The 20952-nt window shown below is 35.8% G+C and overlaps 1 protein-coding gene across 1 annotated transcript in view; it reads right to left on the minus strand.

The window, feature by feature from the left end:
- LOC131439280 (uncharacterized) overlaps positions 1–19349 on the minus strand; it is a 36594-nt gene extending 17245 nt beyond the window's left edge. The window contains exon 1 of the mRNA XM_058610108.1: positions 18643–19349. Coding sequence (XP_058466091.1) covers positions 18643–18654 — 12 coding nt within the window. The 5' untranslated portion in view covers positions 18655–19349. The remainder of the gene's footprint in view (positions 1–18642) is intronic.
- Positions 19350–20952: the final 1603 nt, after the last annotated feature.

Consider the following 20952-nt stretch of genomic DNA (forward strand, 5'->3'; position numbering starts at 1 on the left):
TCAAATGCAATAAATTACAAGACAGGAGCGTTCTCTATATATGAGTAGAGTTTGTGTACGCTTTTCCAGTCATGCCAGGAAGAAGTATGCAAAAAAAAATCTAGGAGAGGGATGTTTTTTCTCGCTCGGAGCTTTCTACCTGTCGAGCTTTACTTTCCATCGCAATACACGAGCGAAAACTTAAATTTGAAATACGCTCTCTTCTCGCGTGTTCAAGATGATTTCCATGTGTATCAGTTTTGGTGAACTAATTGTACAGTCAAGGTTTATATAGTGTAGGAATAACGATTTTCGTAGATTTCTAACGAATTGGTTTCCACAAAACAAAAATCTTATTCCAATTAAAAACAAAATATTCTATTTAAACAAACTTGGTCGTGAATTCCTAAATGTTCAGGACAATTACATGACTAAAGTTACGATTCTACTGACTGACCGAATTGTGGAGTTCATCCCCTTTGTACTCCTAATCAGTGATCAGAGTTAATCTTATTCCAATGATTGGTAAAAACTACCGAAAAATATATAGTCCGACACAATGGCGTACCGCGGAAATTTGGCGCCAGGGGCAAAATAAGAGTTTTGCCGACCCCATCGTTGGGTTAGTGAGCAAAAAAAAACTGAACTCCATCTCCGGAAAGAAAGTTGAACTCCATCTCCGCAAAGATCTTCGGCGAGCAAAAAAAAAAGGTCCCAAAGATGACTTTGCCGCCTCTCTACAAATGTTGCACCCGGGGCGAGTGCCTCCTTCGTCCCTCTAGATACGCCACTGATTCGGGCAAATGAGGCTGAGCATACCATCCGGTTATCACTCAACCTGCACCGTAGCAAGGGTCTCGGGAGTCCTCGAACAACAATTCCTGAGGAACACTTGAAAAAAAATATCTATAAAACGGTGATTTCGGAACCATTTTCTCCTAAATACTAATAAGGGCGATATAGAAAAAAATTCCAATAATAGAATCAATTTTATAGAATGCTATAAAGAAGTTATTTCTAGCTCATACTGTTTTTTAAAGATTTAATTTAATCGCATAATCATTATGTTGAATATTTTAATTCTTCTAAAAAGAACCGAATTGTGGAGTTTATCCCATGTTCACAACTGTTGAGTACTTTTTGCCATCGTTTATTTATCTACACCAGAACCAGAATCCTGGACCAGGACTCCTGATTAAGAATTTAAGTCATGAATTTAGTTCTAGAACTATGGAACTGCACTTATTTTCAGAATCCCGTATTTAGTTGTAGAGCTGAACTTGAATTCAGAACCTTAATAATGGAACTGGGTTCAGTTCCAAAAGCCATGTTCCGAACTCAGTTCCAAAATGCAGGTTCACAGTATTGGAATTATATTTTGAAATTTAATTTATTAATTGAATTCTGAAAATGAATTTAGGAAATGAATTCTGTTTCAGAAGGCAGTTCTACAATTCAGTCTCGGAGTTCAGATCTAATCTTTTCTCTCAGAATCCAGATCTAAAATTCATATTCTGAATTTTCGTCATGAATTCTGAAGTTGAAATCCTGGATCAAAATTCTGGTTTCGAATGCCGAACACGAATTTAATTTAGTTCCAAATCCTTGCAGAGAAAACTTTTCGAGAATCCAGAATTGAATGAATGCACGACTGAGCGTTTGAGGCTTCACACCACACAGAAGCTCCTTTTTCACCAAGACGTTCTGGTCTGCCCAAAGCACAAGAAAAAATTATCGTCTTTCGACTATGGTTTACTTTATATTCGCACAGTTGAACAGCGGTACTGCTATGTGGATTACTTCAAAACCTGACTACTTCGATGGGTTCTCCCCGTTGTTTAAAAAAATTGAAAACAAATCCTAATGTTTTAGTTATTTATGGTTATCTCAAATTGTTGAAAATTTCATCATAAATAACTGATTATATTACTGATGGCATGGAGAATGAATTATGTTTTTTTTTTGAGTTTAGTACAACCCGAAATATTTACAATTAAGTTCTACCCACTCTGCTGCAGGGCGAATTTTGAAAAGTTGCCCCATAATAAAGAAAGACGTATTGACGTCAAAATAGGCGCGTAAATATTCATAAAGTTGCCAGCACATTCCACACAACAAAAGTAAATTCGTTTATCACGCATAGAGCATTGCTTTTATCTAGCAACTACTGAATATTTTTAAATATTTTCTTGTCTTTGTACTGAGAAAATGAAATATCTAGGGTAAGGGCTTCCTATTTCAACTCATTTGTAAGGATGTTACCTTAAAAACCTGATTTTGCCACTAAAATCACTGATTGTTCATATTTCTGCTTAATTCACCTTGCTCCACATTGGAAATTGATTCACATTCCTTGGAAATTAAAAAAATTAATAAAAAAATCAGTTAAAACACTTCTGATATGTTCGCTACTCTGCTCTCAAATTCATCTCAAAGGATTTTTATTCATCCTATCGTTGGTCCTTTATTCATCCTATTGATTGGCAATGGCGAAATCAATTAAAACAAAATATTGCACTATTACACCACAGACTAACAGACATGACAGTATGAGTAAATTCTTATCAACATAATTTTTCGTGATGCACTAGTTCCACCTATATTTTACTGCGCGAACTATTCACTATCGGTACACCCTTGTGTTATGTAAAAGTTTTTTTACTAGTTGGTTTCCCCTCGTTTTGTCAACACCGATCAGCTGCTTGCAGGGATGCCTGATTTCGTCATAATATTTGAAAATGAATCGTCATAATAAATTATTGGATTGCGTTGATAATATATTTAACATTTTCGCGATGTTGGAAGGTAACCATTTATTTGACTCAACGTTGTTCATCTACACTACTTTTTATTGTGTTGGTAGTTTTCACCCAAAATTAGGTGGCGGCAGACCAGAAGCAAGTAAATATTGTAACAAAAGGGGTTCGATTTTGTATTGCGTTGGAGGATTAGAAGTAGGCACAATTATGTATATAGTTTTGGCAATATGTATTTAATCTGAATCCTGCATGAAATTCGCATGGAGGTATACAAATCAATACATTACAGGTAATTCTGTATGAATGGCAACTCTGTTGGTAAATGAAAATAAGAAACACAGTCTAGATGACAAACAGGATGTTTTTGATAGGGTAACGTGGCGCCATCATGACATATGCGAGTACTGTCCCAACTAAAGGAATATTTGAAATGACCGTTAAAACGATTGAAGAATCTGATTTGAGTGTCCTGTCTGTTAGTCTGTGATTACACTCTCAGGTTCAAAATGTCAGAATTCTACTTAAAGAGGGGCCTAATGCCAACTATGAGACAACACACGATATTTTTAGAACCAGTTTAGAATCCTTTCGACGTTTAAAAATTTTTGGGTCGTTTTCGTTACCTTTCGATTTAAATTTAAAATTTTACTGTGCAGTTAATTTGGTAAACTTTGAAAAAAAAAGGAATTCGATAGTCCTACGACAAAAGGGCATAACTGCAAATGACAGTTTCTCTTTGTTTACTTTCTTTTTTGATTATTACGAAGACATTATTGCAAATTCTCTAAATTTTCCAATATAAATTGGAAGCTTGTAGTTTTACCTTGAAAGTTTTGCGAAGAGTAAAGCGTCAAATATAAAATCAGTTCGGTAAATCGTGAAATAAAAAGTAAACAAAGAGAAACTGCCATTTCCAGTTAGGCCCTTTTGTCGTGGGACGGTCGAATTCTTAAAACATAATGCGTAGCCAGAGATGCCATTTATACAGATTTATCTGTATTGTATAGATTTTTGCGTTCGCATACTGACTTAAGTCAGAGTACAGATTTTATACAGCCTTCCTAAATTTAACACAGATTTGTACAGGTTCATAAAAAATGAGAAGTAAAAAGTAGTATATAATTGCAGTGATTCTTTACAAGTTTATTAATCAACGGAAAAATCACATGTTAAAATGGAAATCTTTTGTGCAGATATTTGATGATGAACACTGACAACCGTTTAATATTTTAATATTTTAAACCAATTTGAACTGATATATGTATATATATATATATATATATATATATATATATATATATATATATATATATATATATATATATATATATATATATATATATATATATATATATATATATATGTTAAAAAAATTTCTTCGTTAAATATTCTAGTGAGTGCGGCTATGACTTAGTGAAAACAGATAGAGCAGATATAGACTTTTTATTCAAAGCACTACATATTTAGAAATGAAACAGCGTTAACAGCGTTATGCTGACATAAAGCGGAATAAAATCAGTGCTACTAGATTTGCCACAATGATTATTTCTTTAGTATTACACGCTCTTTCTGGTAATATTCGAAGCCGAAACAGCTTAATTCAAATATAAATATCAATAATATAATAAAACTAATGTCACGGATGCCAAAAAATACTTGTTGATGATTATTTGAAGAAGAAAACAATTTTTTTTTGCAACATAATGAGAAAACTTGGCATTTTTGTGAAACCAAATGAGATGGAAACAATGCGCAATCAAGTAATCTAAGTGGAAAACTTTCAACTCATATTTTTGAAGACTTTATGGCTTGTCGGGTAATTTTTAAAGTTTTTAATCGTTGATTAAATCAGTGGCAAGTAAACATTACTAATTATGAAGTCACTCAGCATTCAATAGTAGTGTAATTGTGCAAAATAGTGATCTTGTTGTGAGATGAATCGATTAGTAGATATTCAGAAATATGACGAACTCTAAATCTTGAAACGAGAATGTGTCCCCAATTGAAAAGTGAGTTTGTTTTAATTGAAAAAAAAAACGATCACCGAAGTATTTAAAACAATTTCTTAAAATTGGAAAGTGACAATAGCTTATATAACCATTTTAAAACATTTCACAGTTCATGTGAATGTTCAAAGAATTCATGTTCAAAGTAATGAGGTGAAGGGATGAGCTCAGATGAAATAGGGAGCCGTTACTCTATAAGATAGAAATTTTAGAGTAGGGGAAAGTGTTATAAAGCGTCCCTACTGGCCAAAACGCCCCCCTTCCTTTTTTTAAGTATTCACGACTTTTCCAAACAAAAGTTTTATCTCTAATGTTATCTTTTCGTAAGATCTTTCTGGTATGCAAGTTTGGCAGTTGTGGTTTGCTGGAAAATATGAAAAAAACTGAAAATATCATTAGACAGCTTTTCGATGTAAGGTTTTGCTTCGACTAAACAAGCATTTTAATCGTAAAAAAAGTCTAATGGTCGGTTGCAACTTAGTAACTAACTTTCAGCAGTGCTAATGTCTCTATTTACAGTATAAATATCTAGAGAAACAAAGCCATTTGTTTGTTATACGAATTTTCTCTTAACAATCACTCTATGGACATTATGCCCCACCTTCGATTCAACAGTATGCTTCGAGTTAAAATATTGTTTTCAAGATTTATAACGGTTATTAAAACAAAAATTAGCGTTGGGAGGATAAAAAATGTTGGTTTCCAATTGTAATTAATTGATTATGCAATTGATTTCTGATGCAAAGAATATCTTCTTTATCTGCTTTTTTTCTATACCGACATTTCAAGGGGCATATTGCATCATTGTTGTGGGGCATACCACTGATTTGTTGTGAGGCATATTATACGGTTGCTGGGGCATTATGCCAACAGCAAGCGAAAAAATTGAGAATGTGGTCGTTTTGGAAAATGTGTTTGTATCAATCAATTCTCATCACTTCTTCCGAAATCATTGAAAATTATGTTCCTCAGACGTATTGCAAAGAAATACATATATTCTCGAAGAAAATATATCAGTACATTTAGAAATATCTCAATGTGTTCTTAAGGGGGACATATTATAACACTTTACCCTAAAAAATATGGATTGATTGTTTGGCGAAAATAGAACAAAAGGTTGTTGCATCTCCCAAGGCTGGTTACAAAAAAAAAATGAAGGGTTGTGTGCGAAACACGACTAAATAATTGCTAGGAATCTAAATCTAATTTTAAGAAGTTGGAACCTCCAGTTATTATTACATCACCGTCAAGTTCGTTCAAGAAGTAATTATAATAATATCAATATGGATCACTCTTGCGATTCACGAGGGACATCACAATAAAGTGTGGTGGCACTAAAGGTTACTAATACACTACAATTTTTTTTATGCACATACGACTGCTTCCCTGATCAGTACACTAAACCAAACATCCCCAAATATATGGGATATTTCTCGATATATACTGCACGAAAAAATAAGCTGCAAATACGGTTTACGATCTGATATTAATTAGGAAGAGAACACATTGTTATAGAAAAATTCCTTTTTATATAAATGTGTGTGAAATGTAAACGCAGAACCAAACAAATTAATTTTAATTTATTTATTTATTTATTTATTTATTTATTTGTTTTGAATCATCGGACATTGCAGTCTAAATGATTTGAGTGGGAAAAAGCCCATTTGAGTTTACCAACACATCCAATGGCATAGTTCTCAAACAGGCATAAAAACCACTATCTTTTCAACTATACTAAAAATAATGACATAATACACATAACACTAATATAATTGTCGTTGATTAAAAGCAGAATACATACAAAAATTAAATAAAATAAAATATATCACAGAAGTTGTAGTCTGCGTATGATGGATGCAAATTTTTTTGATGAGTCGCCAAACTCGAAGACACTATCTACTTGTGAAAAAGTGCGTATCATAGAAGTAACTGGCTCGTGATATCCAAAACTTGTGCGATGAAATCTTGTCGATAGTAACGATACATCGCGAGTTCTCCTAGAGGTTCGTAGATCTATACGGGATAGCAGTTCGGGTACATCAATAAATTGTAATTCGCCTCAACGAGAGCTATTAATTGAAGTAAAAGTAATAAGTATAACTTGTTCTTATGCTTACTGTATTGCACTTATTATTCTATTTATTAACATTTTTTCAGTACTAAATAAACTTTCTATTTGTAGAGTTTTGGAATGGTTCGTCTGTTAAGTAAAATTCAATTACTTTTAATTTAAATGCAATGTCATGAATGCAATGAAATAAATATCGCATCCAACGAAACTTGTAATACACCGTTCATTTCATTTTAATTTTGTTGATATATTCTTTATATCAGAAGTGATCTGCCAAAGATCGCCCTCACAGGTTTCGTAAAGATAAGTGTTTCAGCACTATTCATAACATTCATGAGCAAAGTTGAATACTACTTTATAACTCTTGAAAGTGAAGACGATAGGTCTAAAAAAGTGTGATTCTACATTATTTATATGCGATATTAACTTTCGTCAGAAAAAAAACACGCACTAAAATATAAAAAAAGTTTACATTTCTATGTGGGCATCATGCTCAATTATTTTTGACATTTCACTTCTGGGTGCACACTAAACGCAAACTATTAAACATGACTGAACTAATAGCCTTTTTCGTCACGAGATGGTGTTACTGTGATATATTTTTCGATTTGTATTGGATTCGTTAAAGTGATCCGCATTGATATACAATATATTTGATAATATTCAAAACAATTTTTTTTTACAAACTTTCACATCCGTTCGTAAATAGAGATATCTATTCAGGACAAGCGCAACCGGCGATTTGTTTACTATGTTTGATGCAAGTAATTAGGTAACGTTGAATACAGGTCGTACGTAAAGTCCACAACAGATTGGTGTTTCCGACAAGCCCATATGAAAATTTCCATCACGGATGCATATCTGCGGATTTCTGCTATCTCTACGGATCTACTTCTTAGAATCTATTTTGGTTTATTTCTATAGAAAATTACAGAAAATTGAAATTGAAAATTATCCAATTATAATTATATAGTTTTTGAATGCCAAATTTAAAAAAAAAAATTCTCATGGAAACACCTACGCTCGTTGGATATCCCAAAAATATTTAAAAATGTTTTTCACGGACGAATCACGAATTGAAGAGGCTACTGGATTTGGTATATTCAACAATAATGTTTCGGCTTCATTTAGGCTTCAAGAACCTGTATCTGTTTATATAGCAGAGTTAGTAGCAGTTCATTATAGTTTGAGTATAATCGTCACATTATCTCCAAACCATAATTTTCTCTTCACAGATAGTCTAAAAGCAATTGAAGCCATTCGCGCAAACGCTGCTGGCAAAACGAACCGTTTTTCTTCGGCAGAATAAAACAGTGTCTGAACGACATATTGAATAATAACTATCAAATCACAATAGTTTGGGTTCCGGCTCATTGTTCCATTCCAGGCAAGGAAAGAGCCGATAGTTTTGCCAAACAGGGTGCTATTGAGGGTGAAATTTATGAGCGACCGATAGCTTTCAACGAATTCTATAGCGCGACTCGCCAAAGAACACTTGCCAGCTTGCAAGCTTTTTGGGATAGAGATGATCTAGGTCGGTGAATGCACTGAATTATTTCTCAAATATCAACAAAGGCATGGTTCAGGGGACTGGATGTGACTAGGGATTTAATTCATGTGATGTCCAGATTCACGTCCAATCAATACACGTTAGATGCACATCTCCTTCGAATTGGATTTTCCGAGACTAATCATTGAGCTTGTGGCGGCGGTTGTCGCGATATTGATCATGTCGTTTGGATATGCGTGGAGTATCGTGATGTCAGATCTTAACTAATAAATTCCTGCGTACCCAAGGTAGACTATCCAATGTCCCAGTTCGCGACATTTTTGCTTGTTGTGACCTTCCTTACATGAAATTTCTTTATCATTTCATTAAGTCCATGGGAGTTCCAGTTTAAATTTTATTTTATGTTAGGCCCCTTTCTCTTCCATGAGTTTAACCAATAGCCAGCTATAATAATTGAATAAAAGTGATGAACTGATACAAACAAACCTTAATAGTTATAAGATCATGTACAAAATAAATGTATTTTATTTAATGTAATTTATAATAGAAAATCGCTTGATAAAAACAGTATTTAGATTAACTAATGAATATCAACATACTAATATGATATTCGAAATGTATTAGGTTTAAAGTACTATATATTGTGGATGCCATGGCGAAGAAAAACTTATGTATATTGCCAATGAAATAAACGCATTTATGAAAAAAATGTCAAAAACAATAGTGCAGGATCAACAAGGATACACAATGTTTTGTATATAGTATTGCATACTTATAAAACTTGGAGATGCAGATTACTTTCAGTTTATTTTAAAAATACAGGAAATTATATAATACAATACCAATATTGGGGTCAAATCTTACTTGACAACACAGAAAGTCGCCATCTTAGATTTGAAAATAGTTCTACACATTACTTTTGACATCAGTTCACCTACTACCCAACTAAAAATAATAGGAAGTCGTCAATTTGGGTTTAATAGTGACTTGAAACATCATATTTGAAACCTTCTCGTCGAACCATTTCGGGTACACTAAGGTCTCTTTTTACACGGTTTTTTATACACGGCTTTCTTTACACGGATTCCGGAATTAACACGGTTTTTATTTACACGGTTTTCGCAATTAACACGGTTTCTGATGAGAGTTTAAAAAGAACTGTCATTTGTTTTTTTTTGAGAAAAATTAAAAAAAAGGGAACAGGTTGTCTGTAAGAAAACGATTATGAGAGTTAATTTAAAGTTTGAAAGTGAACTAAAATCATTAATTCAACAATTCACGGGAGTATTGACTGTCGTTCCATAAAATGATTATTCAGTCTCCAGATCTTGAACCCCTGTCGTAAATTACACGAGAACGTCTCTTCCGCACTGTTGTGGTGTGGGATGTCAGCATCGTCATTGATATCATCGAGAATTTCGGAGCGTTGAAGAACTAGTCAAATTTACTTCAACTCTTCATCACATCGAGCAGTACAGTATTTCATACCCATTTGAATGATATAGCTCTAGTAGTATTATGATTTACGCCGATAAAAGGAGTTGCTTCAGCATGACACGTAGTTAACGCTCATATCCGTACTGTATTTTACAGTATTGTATTGTATTTTCGACTCAAATACTGTGTACTGTTTTTACCCTCAAATCTACTGTATTTTTACACTGAAATGTACTGAATTTTTCACACTTTAATTTAATACAGAATTTTAAATCTTCAACGCATCGAATTTAGATCTGCCCTAAAAGGGAAATAAAAAATAATTGAGTTTATGAACTTGCTTCGAACGATTTGTTTAGTCTTGTTAAGACGTAAAGCCGTATTGAGTAAGTTTTACATGATATGCGAATACAACTGTGTGATGAAAACCGCGAAAAAGCTACCGCAGAAACGGTACTCGAACCCGAAATAGTTCCTATCCTCCTAAATCGTTTTGCCAATTAAGCTATCCTGCATGTGAAGCATAAAAAAAACGGACTAATTGAGGGCTGAAACACCTTGCGGAGGGATTGTTATTGAGAAATGACTACAAATGAACGCCGTGGGACCCGAGCAAAGCTGAACATGCTCGGTTCTTCTGTTCAGTTAGGCTATTTGTATGTGTATCTCACATGTAGGATAGTTTAATATGCAAAACGATTTACCCGAATTTGGCTTGCTACAGGTTCGAGTCCCATCTCTGCGGTGGCTTTTTCGCGGTTTTCATTACATAGTTGTATTCGTATGTCATTTTTTCAATCTGTTTTCCTCCTAAGATGCTGATCAAATTTATTTGCTTTTGTTTTCCATTCACTATTTTTAGAAAAAAAAGCGTACTGTAAAATGTACTGTAAGTTCAAAGTCGATGTACTGTATTTCCTTGATTTTTACGCCAAATGTATTGTTTTTCGTAAAAAAAATATACGAGCGTTACAAACAGTAATACCTTTTCTAATTTCATTTATATTCATCTCTATGAATTCTTCCCCTTTAATTCTGTCTCTGCGTGCATAGATCTTCATCCAATACCCATGTCTTCCCACTCAGTTTAGTTGAAAATGACTGTTAAGATCATTAGTGTTTACTACACATCGCACCTTCGGAAGAACTGATTCTCAAGCTTGATTTGTAGTGAAAGTGTTTATTGGTGGTATTACTAGAACTTCTTTAGCCGAACGTTCTAATTTGAAAGTATTATCGGTTTTTTGAAAACTGAATGCATTATACAGAAGGCATGAACCATTTAGATTAATGTGCTTGTCGTACAACGCGTTTTCTGAGTGTTCTAATTTTAATTTATCATCCAATGTGTTTTATCAAGTATGACTGGACCCTTCTCGTAACCTCAGGCTGGTTTTTAGATTTCCGTTTTTATTGCGAAACAACAGTTACATTTTCACAGTTATGTGCACTTTGTATAAATTTGGGAGTTAAAAATAAGCTTTTATCGCCTTCAAATTATCAAAAGTTACATTTTATCCTAAACAAAACAAACAAATAATCAAATCTACGGTTTTTGGAATTATTACGTCGAATTTTCCACGCGGTTTTTTTTTGCACGGTTTCCGCAATCAACACGGTTTTCTTTTACACGGATTTTTTCAACACGGTACGTAACCCCCGTGTAAAAAGAGACCTTAGTGTATTACGATATATACCTGTATTTTTTGATAGTTTTTTCAGTGCAGATTAATATATTAGTTATTATTCTCTGCAAGTAGAGAGATGAATTGCTAAGAGTACCGTAATAATCAAAAGAGAAAGTAAACAAAGAGAATCTGTCATTGCAGTTAGAACCGCATTTAATGTTCATCGAGGACTAATATGAACCCTTCCTCAAACCACCTATATGAAACGTTTAAAATTACGTAATTCTGAGCCTACTCTGCAAGTACAGCTTTTCCTGCAACTCCATCGTTCACCGGTGTACCAAAATTGATAGCGAAGCGCAGTGCAGTGAGCACCCACAAAAACGAACACATATTTGGCATACCCGCATACGAGACGAATTTTTCATGCCAATATTATGTTTTAAGACTATATCAATTTCTAACCATTTCATAAAATAACATGATTATTGTTTGGTTCAATAATAAAGACTGTCCCAGAAAGTATGGACTCAACCAAAAACCGCTGCCATTTCGCAATGGTTCAGAGTCTGTCAATTTTTTTGGCTGCGTCCTGTTGTTTACACTCTTCTCTAACCACTTGTGCAGTTGTTTATTCGTTTTCATTAGTTTGTTTCGAAATGCGTGGACTTTCAGCAGAACAACGTCGAAAAATTGTGTACAAATGGTGCACAGAACGCGGACTGTCACTGGGAAAGATAACAAAAATGGAAGGGGTATTTTAAAAAGCCGTGCGAAATGCAATCAGGAAGTTCGGTAAGGATAATCCGAAAACGGGCAAAAAAAACGTCCTGCTAACCCTCAGTTGGATAAACGTATACTGAAGGCGTTCGAGCAAAAGAAGTAGGTTTCAGTTCGGGATGTGGCCAAAAAAAGTGGGCACTTCTAAGTAAAATGTTCTTCATGCTGAAGAACGTTAGAATCTTCGAACCTAAAAGAAGCAGAAACAACCAAAACGTAGTCCGAAACAAGAAGCATCGATCAGGCCGAGGGTTCGAAAGCTGTGCAATACGATTCTTGCTGGAAATTTGAACTGCATAATCATGGACGACGAAACCTACGATTACAAATCCTTGCCGGGACCACAATATTATACGGTGCGAGGAGGGCAAGTGTTAAACCAGTCCGAGGAATCGATTGAAGTCGAAAAATTTGGTAAGAAAGCTATGGTCTGGCAAGCAATTTGTAGCTGCGGTAAGATTTCGAAACCCTTCATCACCACTGCTTTAATGAACAGCGAAATATACATCAAGGAATGTTCTCTAGGTGTTTTTGAACGGAAGGTGTTGCGAACCATCTTCGGCGGAGTGCGGATGGAAGACGGTACGTGGAGAAGGCGAATGAACCATAAACTGCACCAGTTGCTGGGAGGACCAACCCTCCTCCAAACGGCCAAGGTTGGGCGGTTACGGTGGGCCGAGCATGTTGTCAGAATGTCGGAGAGCAACCCGGTTAAAATGATTCTCAATAATGATCCGACCGGTAATAGAAGAAGAGGCGCGCAGCGGGCAAGATGGATCGATCAAATTGAAGACGACCTGCGGACCCTTCGGAGCTACCGAGGCTGGCGACGAACAGCCATGCACCGAGTTGAATGGAGACGCCTTCTGTATACAGCAGAGACCCGCGTGGTCTACGACTGAAAGAGTAAGAGTAAGTGAGTATGTTTACAAAAACGACTTCTACCCATGATTCGAAGCCACAAGGATCCTGTTGTCTTCTGTCACTTTCGTCCCAAAAGACATGAATCCACTAAATTGCCCACAACTTCGACCAATTGAGGAATTTTGGGCATTAACGAAGACACATCTTAGGAAACATGTCTCGGCAGCCGAAACTATTCAACAGTTCGAAAAAGATTGGAAAAAAGTGTCAAAACTTGTCGCCAAAAAGTCTGTACGGAATTTAATGAGGAACGTTCGCAAGAAGGTGCGCCAGATAGTCTACAATGGCTAAGTAGCAAATGTTGAGAATAATATTCTGTTGTTGTAGTCTAATTTTATCAGTATATCGAATAAAATTTGAATATCTAACACTTGTGAATTATTTACAGCGAAATCAAAGTGCGTCCATACTTTCAGGCACAGTCTTTATTAGGTAAGGGCTTACGCTGAAAGATAGTTCATTGTCTTTGACCACGTTCAATTGAATAGAAGTGTATATCTGATAATCTTTCATAACACAACTTTGAACTTAATCCATTTGCGAGTCACCGTTTCGCTCGTAAATGAAAATTTAAGTATGTACACGACCCCGTCGACAAACAAATCTATTTTCATGCGTACAATAGTGTAGTAATTCTTTCAAATCAAGTTAAATGTGACAAATCCATTAACAAATAACTGAAATACAAGCCCTATATATATTGCCGATCAGTGGCATACCGAAGAAATTTGCCGGCTGGGGCAAAATAAGAGATAAGCATCCCCCATTGTTGGTTTAGTGAGCAAAAAAAAACAACAAAGCTAAACTCCATCTTCGGAGAACTGACTTGGACGAGCAAAAAAAAAAAAGATCCCAAGGATAACTTTGCGCCCCCCCCCCCCCCTCTAAAATGTTTGCGACCGGGGCGAATGCCCATTCGTCCCCCCACTCCCTCCCTAACCCTAGATACGCACCTGTCGCCGATAGTTTTAAATTATCCTGCTAGTTACCGTAGAAACAACAGCTGATCATTTTTCAATATACTCAAGTGTGCAGCAGACGGAAAATAGCATCCACAAACAGATAAAAAGCGAGTATCCTGTGAGCGAATGGATGTAACTCTGTTTTGTCATCCAAGTTACCTGTTTCGTTGGTAGGTTGCCACCAATTAAATTAAAAATTGTGAAATGGCATATATTTATGAATTCCCTTTGGTGCGAAGGTTTATACGATACAGATACATCCCTGCATGACGTATATCCTCCCTATATTGATTGAAGCCGAACTGAAATTCGAGATGTAAAGCAACGATCGAAACCATCGGCCGTGCGAGAGAAATCGAACGATTGACGTCATGATGACATGCTGTGATTGGCTCGTGAAAACAATTTTTCAATAGTATGCTGTTGATATACTGAAACGACGTTGCCATACATGTTTAAGTTCAATGTTTCCAAATTGAGTTAAATTGTATCAATCCATCAAGTTATTATTATTCAAAAATATGACAGAAAAACGGCTACTAGTTTATTTTTGAAACGTTTAATTGTCACCCGGCCCGTATAGTGAAGAATAATGCCAAAAAGTAAAGGTATGTCATGTCACAGACATTATTGGATGTCGTGAATACGAATAAAACTTAAACGCTTTCTGCTTACTTTCGAATATCAATTATTTGATCACTTGTATTAATAATGCCAGCTTTCCCCTTTTTCACTACTAGAATTTGAAACGAGACACCTAAACTGAGTGGGTTCATTTTATATTGTAAATTAATAGAAAGTTCTTACAACAACTACGAAGGACCGTATATAGTACAGTAAAGTAAAATTTCGCGTAGTTCTATGAAAATATGTTAATGGTTCCAAAACGAACCGACTCGAAGAATTCAGAAATTTGACTGGACCTGAGTTCAAGAACTAAATTAAACTGAATGGTCTGCTTTCATTTCCGACTGCTCCACCTGATGACCGAAGTCCAAATGAGAGCACGACCTGAGCGTTTGAGGTTTTATACCACGCTAAAAGTCTGCTCTCATTACTGGCGTCTGCTGCTCCCGTCCGGGTGCGAAAAAGGCGAGCAAGCATGATGAATTTTCCTCATTATTTCCAAAAGTTTCAGAAAACTTTGTTTTTCAATTATTTACGGTTTTCTCACACTGTTGAAAATTTAATAATGAATTCCTGATCATATTTTCGATAACTTGTAGAAAAAATTATGTTGTTGGATTAAATACATCAAAAGATATTCGCGATAAATTTTCAAAAGGCGTCCCATAACAAAGTAAGTGTTAATTTTCGATTCTTCGTATAAAAAATGTTCCTTAATATCGCGTTTCGAGGTACGATTTGAGATTCGGTTGGTTTCAAATCGATTGACCACCGTCCTGAGAATTTGCCCTGAACACACATTAGCGTTCAGGTTACGAATAAAGCGTGGTGGTTTTCAAATAATTAGATCAAATTATGATCATTTTTTCACCCTGATAACACCCGTCCTTTTCTGTCACATTTGTAGTGATGCAGAATTCCTCGGTCACTGGTAGCAGCAAGTGTTGAACTTCCTTTCCTTCCTACAGGGACCTGCATGGGCGTGACCTTCTACGTTATTGATCATTTCATGCTCGAAGTCAGTTTACACACTAAGATTTGAATCTGCTGTTTGATATTTTTTTTACGAAAACTGACGTTAATCATTAGAAATAACCAATATTTCGGTACATGAATTTCATTTTATAAAAATGATGCAATTTTTTACTAGACCGTCAGTTATGCGCAAGTAAGTCTGAATAGTCGCCGAGTACGGTGAATTCATGCCGTCTGTAAAACCTGATTGTTGTGAAAACTAACTATCAATTTTTTTATTATCAATTTGTACTGGCTGCAACTGATAATGCGGATGCGTTCAAATTCGAGCATTCAAGTAGAGCAGCCAACAGTCCCGCAAGCAATTTCTATCTCATTGTAGGGTAAAAGTAGCAAGCGTAGCTCACAAATATGCATTGATTCGGTTCAATCCTAGTGATGCAATTAGAATGGAATGGGCGCGTTTGATTATCTGACTTGGTACAGTAATATAAAGATCGTAGAACGGGTCGCGTAAGGTGAATCCCAGTTGTCTCTTACACTCAGGTTCATAATGTATCGCTCTATATGACAGGTTGTAATTTTATACCCACTACCTAATAATACTTTTCATTTAAATCGGGGTTTGTAAAAATCGGTCCAACCGTTTCTGAGAAATTGTAGTGATATCCGTTTTGGAGCACACAAACTCTTTCGGTACTTCTGAAACCAGGAACGATGATCCGGTACACCCAAAAACAACGTATTCGGTCATCATCTAACCATGCCTGCCTAATTGTAGAATTATACGCCTATTTGAACGTATTTGGCTCGATTTTTCCGGATCATGTACAGGGTCCGGCACTCGAAGTGTAAACAATTAAAAAGGCCATAAATTCCGTTTGGAAAATTACTTTTACTTAATTCAAAGTACAAAATGTGTAAAAATAATACAAAATTCAGAATCAATTCACTTTTGCTCGATATGACCACCTTTTGCCTTGACTATGGCCTTGAGACGGTCAAAAAACGAATCGCAAGCTGACCGAATGTGACTTGCAGGTATTTTGGCCCACTCGCGGACAATAACTTTTTTCAGCTCCTCGAGACTGGTGTATCTTTTAGTTCGGACTTTGCTCTCCAAAATGGCCCAAAGAGAATAATCCATTGGATTCGCATCAGGTGAATTCGAGAGCCATTGTGTGGACGTGATGAAGTTCGGAACGTTGTTTTTCAGCCATTCTTGGTTCACTCGAGCTTTGTGAGTGAACCAGAAGTCGGATTAGGGTGGAATCCAATAGCAGGCTATGAGACTATTAGGCCTATAATTTGAATCTATGTCGAAGTAAATTGGTTAGCAATCTCTGAGAAAATCGAGTGCATTTTTTGTTCATTTTTTAACATTTTATCCCGTTACTCATAAGGCAGAAGATCGATTCGAATAAAATTTGATAAGGGACTAAGAGACCATTCATTTGAATCTAAATTTGTGAAAATCAGTCCGGTCATCTCCGAGAAAATTGAGTGCACATTTTTATTAAATACGCACAGATACACACACCGAAATTTTGCGTACTCGACAAACTCTTCGAAAGGTACATGATGCTCGGATTACCGGGCCTCGGTTGAAAAGTCGGTTTACACAGTGATTGCATGGCCTTTCTGTATGAGAAAAGCAAAAACCGTGGTTCAAACAAGCTGATAGAATATATCAGATTGAACCCTCAAATGGTCTCTGTCATAAATAAAAAACTTGAAAATGAACTAGGATAGTAAACAAGCATTGAAAGTGTAGCTTGAAGTCATTCATGTATGCTGTTTTAGAACATCATGTAATGTTAATAAGTTTTAAGTCATCCTCAAAGCTATCTAATAGTCCATTCCAGTAAAATATGTGACTCTTAATTAGATGCATAGGAGATGTTATTTTTTATTTTAATTCTATCCCTATCAAATAAGTCATAATCTAACGTGATTTTTTCGTACTTCGCATACAAGTAATAAACATGATTTTAACATGATTCAATCAAATATTTTTCAAATAAAAGTTTTCAAAGAAAACGATTTGTTTGTTGTCAAACAACTAAGATTATGCATATTTAGTTTTGATTTGACATTACAGAATATTTGAGTTAAGGTACCGCCGTAGTTATAGTCCATGAATATGTTTCCGCATGCGCGAATTTCATTCTTGCTCATAAGTTCCGGTAAGTGACGGAGTAAGAAGTTGTTATGAATTGAATATGTAGATACTATAATTATACGCCACAGTGTCAATGCGATTCCAATGCAAGCGAATCAAAATATTCATTAATCATTTGAATACGAAACTCATTGTTGAACGATCATTGAATGCGAAGATATCAAACCGTAACATTTTCATAACTACAGCATTGCTATAACTGGACTAGTTTCAACATGGTGCAATTAGTGACGGCAAAACATATATTTTTGATCTAATTGACGCTACACGAATAAATTTACATTGCAATGTAGCGCTCACGCTTATACACCCACATATGATATACTAAATTTGATTAAAGTAGTCCTTTGAACCCATTGAAAATACCTCGTTTTTTGTCACCAGCATACATCACAGGTTGAATTGTAGCATGTTATCGAATAGTATTTGATAAGCTATACAGGATTTTTCGATCAAAATAATGTTCGATTCCGTTTTTCATTTCAATAACACTTCTTATGACATTTAAGGTTGTAATGCGTTCGTTTCACATTCGAGAGAAACTCCCTAATTTTGACACATTGCTATGCAGTGAACACTGTTTCCTCAACCACGACCGATTTTTACTTTCCTTCCCTGCTCTTATTCTTCTTTTCCACTGTTGGGTGGGTTTATAGATCCAAAACGTCAGAATTTCTTAATACTCGCAAATCTGAATATCAGAGAATCTAACTTTGAATACTAGGCGATTAACTAACGACAAGTATCGGCTATTGAAAGTTAATTTTTTTTTCAAACGTACAGAAATAATACATACACCTACCTCTCTTGCCATTACGACATGCCTCAAATGAACAATATCGGGGGCATTTGCCTGAGCCCCCTTGCTGCATTAATAAAGTTCAGTAAATACGACATTTATCGCACCATCACACCTAGGCACAGTTGATTTTCTGGCTGTTATTGATGCATTTGCTATTCGCTCTGTTCAGTCGCTAATCACAACTTTGAAGCATCGAAAACACCCTCCATGTCGTCGATTAGTCAGGATGGCCTTTTTTTCTTTTCTTCACGAACTCCTACGTATCACACTTCATCTAACGTATTTGCCATCCTTTTCTTTCTCTCCCAAAGACGATTCGATTAAATCCGTTTCGAATATCCGATTCCTCCAGCCTATTTATATGTAGCTGCTTTCTATGCTCTCAACTTTTGACTTCTCTCACACTAGACACTTTTACTTTTTCGGCGCAATCGCAATAGGGGTTTTATGAAACTTTTTGCTAAAAAGGATTTTCCTCTGAAAACGTTCAAGCAGTTTGGCCTTATCCAAATCGAAGGAAATTTTTGGGTCCGATCAGGGAAACTACGATTTACCAAAAAGCACAACCAAATCCAAGCCACAAGAGCACGCCTTTCCGACACCTTTTGGAATCCTGGGTGTTTCCAACCACCCAACAGAATGAAGTAAATCGTTCTCCACTGATCGATCACAGGTCTTCGATAAACAGGAGCAAAGGTAGGGCAAACGAATTGAAAGCTGAGCAAATTTTATCTGAAGGTTCACGGTGTTAATTCCATTCAAAGAGAATAAGTGAACCAGAGAGTTTCGCTGGATAACATAAAATATAGAGACCTATGTAGCAGCAGGTTAAACATCGAGGGGCACTTTTTAAAAAAATATCCCGGACTACATCTAAAATATTTGCTGAACTATAGCTTGTATATGTTCATTGAAAGTACATATAATGCTAAGAAGTTTAGCTACCATGTCTGAAAATGAAATAGAAACTGAGTAGTGCAGAATGTGTATATTCTAACTCTCAGACTGCTTCATATTCTACTAGATAGAGTAAAAATTATCCTAGGGAATGGAGAATATATTAAAACCTATGTAAAACCATCTGGTGGTGTACTGATTCCTTTCTCATCATCATATATTAGAGAAATCTATTCAATTTAAATTTCGGAGTTTTCTAAGCAACGCTTGCGGTGTTTCCGTGACTAGAAACTAGAGACCGATATTTCAGAAATAAATTTGTTTAGCAAAAGCAAGTTCTAGAACCTGTTTTATCCTACAAACTGGTGTGATGTTACCTTTTTCATGAGCATTTCATGAGAAATCGATGCAAGTTTCAACCTTGTAACTCTTCTACTGTGTATCCCGGAAAAGCTCAATAGCAAGAGACCCCTCGAGCTGGGTCTCAGGGTCGGCTTACTACTGGGCACTCGGAGGGACTTCGCGAACAACTTATGTAGGGTACTGTCACCTGGCTGAATATGGGTTGTGAACAGAGTTGCAAGTTTTTTTTTCAAAAATCTGTCAAAACTAAAAAATTTATCTGAATTTATCTGGGTCTACTATATACGAGGAAATTTTTTACGGGTTTTATTTTCAGTGAGCAAAAAAAGGTCGAAACGAGAAAAATCTGGCATTTGCAGACCAATCTGCAACCTGGTAACGCTGGTTGTGAATAATAAAATGAAATGTATCTGGACTACGGATTTATTTGATTTTTGTCGTGAATACGACTTACTTTTCTATGGGGTGCCTTTTCAAAATTAGCCATATGGAAGAATGGGCAGAACTTAATCGTGAATATCTCGACTTGTATTAAAGGCAGCAACATAATTCTTTCACCATTTCATCAAAAATATGATCAGGAATTAAGGATAATATTTTGAACAGTGTGAGATAACCACAAACAACTCAAATATTAGGTTTTCTCAAACTTTGAAAACAACGCGGAAAACTCTTTACTTTCGCTTGGGTTTTTCGCGCAAGGACGACGATTTTGAGGTAATCAGGCACATATCTTCAACTGACTGCGTATAAAAGGGGAACCGTGGTCGAAATTCGATCATTTTTTCTTGGGCGTTTGATGCAAGCAGACGTCGTGGGACCAGCAGCTTCGGAGGGTGCACCTTCTGCGTGGTTAAAAACCTCAAACGCTCAGGTCGCAACTCTCATTTGGACTTCAGTCAGGTTCAGTCAGGTGGAGCAGTCGCCAATGAAAGCAGACCTTTTGCGTGGTATAAAGCCTCAAACGCTTAGGTCGTGCTTTCATTTAAACTTCAATCGTCGGGAGCGCAGCGGTCGTCAATAATGAGAGCAGACCTTTTGCATGGAGCC

This window comes from Malaya genurostris, chromosome 3 (genome assembly GCF_030247185.1).
Source record: "Malaya genurostris strain Urasoe2022 chromosome 3, Malgen_1.1, whole genome shotgun sequence".
In the NCBI taxonomy this organism is placed as follows: Eukaryota; Metazoa; Arthropoda; class Insecta; order Diptera; family Culicidae; genus Malaya; species Malaya genurostris.